This window comes from Coenobita brevimanus, chromosome 58 (genome assembly GCF_032717465.1).
Source record: "Coenobita brevimanus isolate Jiangsu-jjx chromosome 58, ASM3271746v2, whole genome shotgun sequence".
NCBI classification, from domain to species: Eukaryota; Metazoa; Arthropoda; class Malacostraca; order Decapoda; family Coenobitidae; genus Coenobita; species Coenobita brevimanus.
In genome coordinates, this window is record NC_137011.1 from 5470536 (window position 1) to 5480535 (window position 10000).

At 42.2% G+C, this 10000-nt stretch overlaps 1 protein-coding gene across 1 annotated transcript in view; it reads right to left on the minus strand.

Annotated features, from left to right (window-relative positions):
• The window catches only part of LOC145402543 (uncharacterized), a 250105-nt gene that overhangs the window by 99260 nt on the left and 140845 nt on the right, over positions 1-10000 (minus strand). The window contains exon 3 of the mRNA XM_080274548.1: positions 5738-5879. Coding sequence (XP_080130674.1) covers positions 5738-5879 — 142 coding nt within the window. The remainder of the gene's footprint in view (positions 1-5737; positions 5880-10000) is intronic.

Sequence of the window (10000 nt, forward strand, 5' to 3'; positions counted from 1 at the left end):
GAGGGAGGGGGATGGGGAGAAAAGGGAGGTGAGAAAGATGAAGAGGGGAGGGGAGGGAAACAGTAGGGAAAGGGGAGGGGAAAGAGACAGGAGCGGGGAGGGAAGGGGGAAAGTTGGGATGGGAATGGGAGCAGGAAGAATAGAGAGGGGAAATGTGAAAAAGGAGGGAAATGAAGGGAAAGGGGAAGAAAGGGAAATGAAGGGAAAGGGGGGGAAAGGGAAGGGAAGGGAAGGGGCAGTGGATGGGAGAGAAGGGACAGAAGGGGGAGAGACGGAACGGGGTGTGAGCTGAAGGTGAATGGAGACGGGAGGAGACCAAGGAGAGGAGAAGGGAGGGGAGTAAGAGAGTAGGGGGAACTGGGTTGGGGGAGGGGGAGGGCAGACAACATACAAAGTGAGCAGTGGGTATGAATGAAGATGGGGAGGGGATACAAATGGGGGAGGATAGAGAGGGGGGGAAAGGGATGCATAAGGTAGGATATAGGGGAATGGGAGGGAAGGAGGGGTAGAATGGGAACGGGGGAGGAATATGGGGCGTGGGGAGGAGAGAAGGAGAAGGAATGAAGAAGAAAGACAGATAAATTTGCGACAGGAGGAGAAATACAGGAATGAAGAAGAGAGACAGAAAGGAGGAAGACAGAAATAGACAGAAACAGCTAGGCAGATAGACAGACAAACATCGATAAACAGACAGACAAAAACACAGAGACAGACAGACAGAAAAAAAACGGAGATTGATAGAGACAGACAATGATCAATAAAACAGGGATAGAAGCAGACAACGGAGGAGAGAGAGAGAGAGAGAGAGAGAGAGAGAGAGAGAGAGAGAGAGAGAGAGAGAGAGAGAGAGAGAGAGAGAGAGAAATAAGGAAAACGAGAGATGGTGGGCGTGAGGGAGAGAAGGAGCGAGTTAGTTACCTTACCGGGAGACTAGTTGCCCCTGAGGGATAGGTGGGTGTGGGCGGAGCTGGTCCCTCCCTCTATCCCTCCTTCTCTCCCTCTCTCCTCCTCTCCTTCCTTTTCTCCATTCCTCCTCCTCTTCTCTTCTCTCACCCTCCTCTTCGGGTCTCCTTCCTCCACTATTCTTCCTTAATATCTTTCTTCCCCTTCTCTTTACCAAGTCTTCCTTCTCTCCCTCTTTCCTCCTTCATTTCTTTCTCTTCACCTCTCCTCCTCTCCATCTTTCCTCCCTCATTCTTGCCTCAATCCCTCGAATTCCGATTTTTCCTCCCTCATCCTCTCCTCTTTTCTATCTCTCCCTCCATCCTTCATTCCCTCAACCCCTCCCTTTTCCAGTCTTTCCTCTCTCTCTCTCTCTCTCTCTCTCTCTCTCTCTCTCTCTCTCTCTCTCTCTCTCTCTCCATTAAGCTGAGTGATTTACGGTAAATTTATCCTTAAACTTTATCTCTCACGGCTCAACTTATTCACTATCTATCTATCTATCTATCTAAGGAATGAAGAAAATGAAATATTGGAGGTAAATTAAGGAAGAACTGGGGAAACACGAAGGAAAGAGAGAAGGAAGGAAGGAAGGAAGGAAGGAAGGAAGGAAAAAAGTATGAGAGGTAAATGAAGGAAGATGACCATAGGTGGGAAAAGAAGAAAGAAAGAGGAAGGAAGGAAGGAAGGAAGGAGGAAAGGATAGGAATATAAGGAAGGAAAGAAAAATACTGGAGGTAAATTAAGGAAGTGGAGAAACAGGAGAGACAAAAATATGGAAGGAAGGAAGGAAGGAGGGAAGGGAAGGAAGGAAGAAGGGAAAGAAGGAAAGAATCTGAAGGAAAGACGGAATGACCAAGGTTGGGTCTTATGGGATTAAAGTCAATGTGTGATGTCATGATCCTCTCTCACTCTCTCTCTCTCTCTCTCTCTCTCTCGGGGAGGGTGATCGAAGGAGGGGGGAAAAGCGAATAAATTAGAAACAGAGGATACAATAAAACACAGAAGGAGAAGAAAAAGAAGAGGAGGAGGAGGAGGAGGAGGAGGAGGAAGAAGTGGGAGCTGAGGGAGGAGGGGAATCCCGTTTTCTATGACCCCTGACGCCCACGATCTCAGAGGAGTGACTCATCCAGAACCTGCCCCAAACGCAAAAAAAATAAAAAAAATAAAAAATAAAATAGATATAAGAATAAATAATAAAAATCCGTCGCCGCGCCCACTCGTATTACTTTTAGGTCCTTTATTTTCCCTCATTTATCTTTATTTTATTTTTTATTATTTTCTCGAGCGTATGCAAATGGAGTGGACAATCAAGGTGCGTAAAAGGTATTGATTGGGGAGAGAGAGAGAGAGAGAGAGAGAGAGAGAGAGAGAGAGAGAGAGAGAGACAGACAGACAGACAGACAGACAGACAAACAGAGAGAGAGAGAGAGTCTTGCAATATCTAATTAGAGCAGAATTAGTAGAAAATGGTAGAAAGAGAGAGAGAGAGAGAGAGAGAGAGAGAGAGAGAGAGAGAGAGAGAGAGAGAGAGAGAGAGAGAGAGAGAGAGAGAACAGTACTCCACCTTTTAACAAAAAGTACCCAATTAGCTTATCTTTTGGCGCAGAGAGAGGGGAGGGGAGGGGAAGGGAGGGGAGGAGAGGGGAGAGGAGAAGGGAGAAGAACGGAGAAGGGAGAAGAGAAGAGAGGAGAAGAGACGAGATGAGGAGGCGTGTGATGAAGAGAGAGGGAAGAGGAAGAAGAAATAAAAATGAGCAGAGGAGAGGAGAGGAGAGGAGAGGAGAGGAGAGAGGATATTAACAGTGAATGAGAAGTGAGGATAGTGCAGCTGTCTTATCCTATCCTCCCCTCCACACACAACCTCACCCTCACCACTATCCTCTCCCATTAAAAATAAATAAATAAATAAATAAATAAAACTCATTATTCCTTCTCTCTCATATAACTTTTTTCTCTTCCTTTCACTTCTCTCTCTCTCTCTCTCTCTCTCTCTCTCTCTCTCTCTCTCTCTCTCTCTCATTTCCTACTTACCTTTTTCTTTCCTTCCTCTCATTCTCAGATACCACAAGTAATTCATTTCCTATTTCATCTATAACCTACCCTTATCCATCTCTCATTTCCTATTTGCTCTCATTTCCTATTTACTCTTTTCTTTCCCGACTTTCATTCTTACATACTCCATGGTCCCTAACACCTCTTCCTTAGCGATTTATTTTAGAAAACGGCTGGCTGGTATCAAGTTAAATGTTATTTAAGATGAGTATCATAGCACTGAATTAATATTATTTATATTTATATAGTATGGAGTAGTAAGCAAAATAAATCGCTTAGGAAGAGGTGTTACGGAGAATACGAATCAGGTTGAGAAATTTTAAAGCCTGAAGGTGCTCCAAACAATCTCATTAACTCCTAAAGTCCCTAAAGTCTCCGGAAGATGCACCTCGCGTCCGGAAATCATTAGTGGGAAGCAGAAGGACAGGGCCGCTCCCAGAGATCGCCTTGGGGTACTTTGACGCTCGTGGTGAAAGGGTTAAAGGTTTACAAAATTACCATACCGTGCTTACCCTTGTCACCTCGATTATATTTTTTTCTTTTCTTTGTTTTGTTGTGTTTTTTCATTTTCCGCTGTCACCTTAATTCCTCCTTTCATTCTTTTTCCTTTCTCTTCTTTCGTTTCTACCTTACTTCCTCTTCTCTTTTCTTTCTTTTTTTCGCTTTCAGTTTGCCCCCCTTTCCTTCCATTCTTTCTATCTTTCTCTCCCTCGTTCTCCTTTTTCCTCTTTCATCTTCCTTCTTCTCACTCGTTACTTTCCACTGCATTATAGGGTAGATTTAATAATACAGAGTAGATTATACAAAATAGATTATATTCTTAAAATTTATCATGTATTTTGTTCTCCCTTACATCAGATGATTTTATTCGCCTCAGAAAATCCCACAGGTGTTAAAAGGTTTATTATCCTCTCTCTCTCTCTCTCTCTCTCTCTCTCTCTTTCGATCAGGGAGTTATATTTTCCATTCTGCACCGTGGTCCTTCTCACTCCTCTCTTCCTCTCTTTTCCCTATCTTTCTCCTTTCCTCTTCATTTCCCTTTCCATCCTTTCCCTCCATACCTTATCCCCTACACATCCCTTTCTTCTCCCTTCCCTCTTCCCTCCCTCTATCCCTCCCTTCCCTCCCTCTCTCCATATACCCCATTTTTCTCTCCCTACATTCCTTCCCTCCTCTCCCTCCCCACTTCACACCTCCCTCCACCCTCACCGTCTTATCTACACACACCCTCACACCTCTCCCTTCTCCCCCTCCCCCCTCCCTCCTCCCACTCTCCTTCACCCCTACCCATCTCTCCACTCCATCTTCCTTCGTATCTCCCTCCCTCATCCTGCCCCTCCCTTCCCCATAGCTTCCTTCCCTCTCTCCTTCTCCCTCTCTTCTCTCCTCCTCTTCCCTGTTCCTTCATCTTTTCCCATTTCCTTTCCTCCCCATTTCTCCCTCTTCCCTCTTCTCTTCCTCAACTCCCTACTTTCTATCTTCATCTCTCTCCCGTCGCTCTCACCCTTTTTTCTCCCTCCTTCTTTCCCCTTTTCCATTCTCATCTCTTTCCCCTCCCCTTCTTTCTTTACCTTCCTCCAAAATTTTCTTTCCCTCCCTCCCTCCTTCCCTAAGTCTTCCTCCCCCCCATCTTCCCTCCTTCCCTCCCTCTTTAGTGTTATGGAGACAACGCCCTTGGACTTTCCTCCTTTATACTCTCTCTCTCTCTCTCTCTCTCTCTCATTCCTTCTCTTGCACTACCTTGTCCATAACTTTCCTCTCATTTCCTAACCTTCCCTCTTCCTTCCCTCCCTCTCTCTCTCTCCCTCCCTCCCTCCCCCCCTCTCTCTCTCTCTCTCTTTTCTCTCCCTCCCTCCCTCCCTCCTTCATACCTTCAGGGCTTTGTGAGTCACCTGTGTTAAATCTCACAAGGACTGCACAGACTCACTTTCATCTGCTAGGCTACTATTTCTGATACTACTGCTACTACTACTACTATTTCTGATACTATTGCTACTACTACTACTATTTCTGATATTACTGCTATTGCTACTACTATTTCTGATACTACTGCTACTGCTACTACTATTGCTGATACTACTGCTACTGCTACTACTATTTCTGATACTACTGCTACTGCTACTACTATTGCTGATACTACTGCTACTGCTACTACTATTTCTGATACTACTGCTACTGCTACTACTACTGCTGCTGCTAATGCTGGTGTTACTACTATTATTACTGCTACCACTACTGCTGCTGCTATTATTACACTACTACTATTTCTGTCATTACTACTACTATTATGTCTATTACTATAAATCTACAATTACTTTTACTACTACTACTACCACTACTACTCACACACACACACACACACACACACACACACACACACACACACACACACACACACACACAGCCGTCTCATTCACTCAAGGATTAATTAAGTCACACCTAATCTTGCTCTCTCTCATTTTCTCACACCCACTATCTCACCGCCTCTCATATTTCGTCTCTCTCTCTCTCTCTCTCTCTCTCTCTCTCTCTCACACACACACACACACACGCACACACACACACACACACACACACACTTGCAATAATTCACAGTCCTTACCTACCATATCCCCATAACCCAATCTATGGTATTTACTCACCATACCCCCGATACAAGAATCCATGGTAGGCAACTCACAGCTTAATTCATGGTAGCCACTCACCCCCATGAAACCCCACTGGCACAATTCATGGTACTCACTTAGCATGCTTCTCGTTCAGTGATGCCCTGGCGGAATGAGGTCTGGGTTGGGGTATGAAAGAGCCCCCAGGACCCGCCCCGGAGCTAGCAGGGGACGTGGATCTGCTGCTGCTACAGGAGGCGCCGCCCTTGAGCCCAGAACCTGCAGAAGGGGAAGAGAGGGACGCTGTTAGGAGGGATGGGGAACGAGGGAGAGTTGCGGTTGTAGCGATGAGAGGGGCGTTGTAACTATTATCGTCATTCTTATCGTCATCATTATCGTTATCATCGTCATCATCACAATAATTATGGTAGTAATAGTAGTAGTAGTAGTAGTAGTAGTTGTTGTTGTTGTTTTAGTTGTTGTTGTTGTAGCATAAAACTCTACAGCAAAGAAGCTGAGAATAATGAAGAGCTGAGTTGAAGGGAAAGTAGACCTCAGTTCAGTTTCAGGTAGATAAAATGCAATTGCAGAAAACGAAATCTACACACCTTTATTGCAAGAAACTAGAGAAAACGGAGGGTGAAGCTGGAATTTAAGGGGGGACATAAATAAGTTCCTGATTTTCCTATTCGTTTTCTTTTTATTTCCCAGTCATATATTCACCGCTCTTATCTCCCTTTATCCAGGTGTATTTGTATGTATTCCGGCTGTATTCTTATATTCACATGCTCGTATTTTGTACCCATATTTCAGAGTATATATGCTGCTTGTATACTTTGACTTCTGTGGCTTTCAATCGTACCTAGATTACAGAGGATTACATTAAGAGGTACATAAATCCCTTCCATATCATCATGTCTTTTATGTATTTACTCCTAATATCTCCAGAAGATTTTACTCAGCTCAGGGGAGGCTTTTCTGACTGGAGGGGTTAGATACAGCCTTCAATTACCCCTTCACAACTGGAAATAATCTGAAGTTGAATATAAAGTTTCAGGTGATGTGACAAAAACAACTAAAATAGATGAGAGAGAGAGAGAGAGAGAGAAGAATGGACGGAGGACTAAATAAATGAAAATTGAGGTGCAGCTGTTTTGAAGGGGAAACTGAATTATAAACCATCAAAACCAGATAAAGAACTAATAAAGGAGATTGCATACACGAGGAAGGGGAGGAGAGGGGAGGCTGAGGCCGAAGAAAACGGAGGATGGACTCACTGGGAATATGGGGGGGGACTATAAAAATCCTTCAAATAATCAATAAAGTTGGAAAAATATACAAGGTTTCCATTTTGGGACTGAACCATAAAAAACAGCCGCAAAAATAAATACACTGGGGAAGATACATAAAATATCCATTGTTGGGAGGCTAAGAGTTAACTTTTTGGGTCTAATGGCATCTCTCAGTCTACAAAAATCGTCAGGCGTTTGTATAAAAGACTACTTATTGGACGCATTATCAAAACAGAGAGGACGAATGCGTAGCCCCTAATTTACGACCGTCAATTTTAAAACCCCTGGGACGATAAAAACGGGTTAGAGTCCATTTGATTTTACTTAACACTACTAGCAACGAATCAGTGTGGGCAAACGTACTCTTATTTTCCATAATACTGTTAAACACTTGTCAAAAATTAGCCGTATCCCCTTCCCTTCGCAATCTTAAATTTAATAACAATGCCCTTAGTGTTGGAGGATCTTAGGATAACAATACAGGAGGAAATATGATAGAAAACTGAGGTCAAAATTACCCTTTCTACTGCAGTAAAGGAAATACATAACACTGCTGTTCATTTATGGGAGGTGTAAAGAAAATCCGATGTGGGACTGCATGGGACACTAAACTGAGAGAATAAAGGTGATGTGTGACAGAGAAAGACGTCTATATATACTTTCTTTGGCAATAAAGGAGGCACAACACACTTCTGTTCCTTTTATGGGAGGTATAAAGAAAATGGGAGGCGGAATTGCACGGAACACCAGACTGGGTACGGTAATAAAACATGAAACTACGTGAAAAACAGGGGCTAAATAACTGTACACTTTCTACTACAGTGATGAAATATTATACAGTTGGCCTTTACGAGGGGGAAGTAGAGAAAACGGTGGGTGGAACATTTAAGGATGGGGAGACTAAAATGTTTTGCTGGCGGTGCAGAAAACTGATTGTAGTACTGTACGGGGTAACTAATACTATGCTTGGCTACTGAATTAGTTGAATAAAATAGAACAGAACGGATAATAAAATCAAAATAAGTTTTATAACCATCTTATACTGGAAACGTGTAGCTGGATTACTGTAAAATGGAAACTTTAAGAAACTGGAATATACTGTACACCTTAGGCTAAAATCAGAATATATCATTAGAGGTGAAATATATCCCAATAGTTAAATAAAAAAGACAACAGTGCAGTGTCCATTACATTTATGTATACGAAGGAATGGAAAAGAAGAAAAAGATAATTGAAAAACTGAAACAAATCTACAGGATATACAAAGAGAATTTATTGCTTTGGGGTGGATTCTGCAATGTTTTCACAATTTGCAACGGGAAAGGAAAAAAAAAAGCATGCAATATAACTCGAACATGCAGAAATATAAATAGGGGTGCAACGAGACACAACCATAAAGAAAATTGCAGGCTATCTGTTTGGTGCATGGAATATTGTGAGGGCTGCATTCTGTGGCATGGGCAAGTTGAAAAATATGTGTAAAAATGGAGAAATGGGGGAGGGAGAAATGGTGGGTGCTTAGGGTGTGGGTTTGTAATATTAAACTCGACAGCAAAACAACACGAAATGCATGAATGTAGGTGGACATAAATCTGGTAAATCTCTCTCTCTCTCTCTCTCTCTCTCTCTCTCAAGCTGAAATATGAGAAAGTGGAAATGAAATGAGACTGTGCAACACTGGATTATGGATAACTAAAATAAATCTTGAGAGAGAGAGAGAGAGAGAGAGAGTGTGTGTGTGTGTGTGTGTGTGTGTGTGTGTGTGTGTGATAGTGCTGTGTGAACATGATAAGATTAGTGAGAAAGCAATTAGTGAGAATATGCCAGTAATGATCCTCTCTCTCTCTCTCTCTCTCTCATTAAAAACACCACAAACTGCTCACTCACACTAACTGCTTTCTCACTCATTTTCTCATGTTCACATAATTTTATCTTTCACTAATTACACACACACACACACACACACACACACACACACACACACACACACACCTGGAAATTGCCCTACTAATAACACCTTAGAGAAGAGGAAGTTGCGATTGCGGTCATTTGTTAGAGAGAGAGAGAGAGAGAGAAAGAATATGTGTACACCCAAATATGGACACAGTTTGTATAAACGTGCAACTATTTATGTATGTACGGTATGTATGTATGTATGTATGTAAGTACGTATGTACGTATGTGAAAATTACCATACATATCCTAAATCTCTTTAAGACATACCGTTTTACATTTCATTTGCAAAACAATCACCAAACACAATGCACTCAACAACACAATCACCAAAACACAATACACTCAACACAACAATCACCAAAACACAGTACACTCAACAACACAATTACCAAACACAAGACATTCAACACCACAATCACCAAAACAAACACAACACAATCACCAAAACACAGTAGACTCAACAACACAATCACCAAAACACAATACACTCAACAGCACAATCACTAAAACACAATTCACTCAATACCACAATCACCAACGCACAATACACTCAACAATGCAATCACTACAACACATACAATCACACCAAATTACTCTACACAAACAGTACAATAATTTCTTCATAATTAGTGGGTTAATTAAGGGCCTATCATTATCCAGACACAGCGCTATCTATATCCAATGACCCTTTTAATAACCAAGCTTATTATATCTCGTGTCATTAACCCAGCAATGAAGGACAGGACTGTTATTGTGGCTAATTGGTCTGTTACTTAAGCCCATACTCTCTAACACCTCTTCCTAAGCGATTTATTTTGCTTATCACACTTCACCGTCCTCTCCCGTGTTACTTAAATCATTCTAATATCACCACACTCTGCACACACAACGCACAAAACTATTTTAGCCAGCCGTACCCAAAAATAAATAGGTAAGAAGGAGGTGTTAGGGAGCTTCCTTAACCGCAGACAGTAAGGGCCTTAACCATTCCATCCCTTATTTTTTTTTTTTTTTAATCAAAGACGTTTCCTCAAAATTAAAAAGAATCTAAAACTGTGTCCATTTTCCATCAGTTCTTAAGTATAATTTTTTTTTAACTCTTTATACTGTCAGAGGGATTGATTCAGTACAGAAGACATCACATAATTCCGT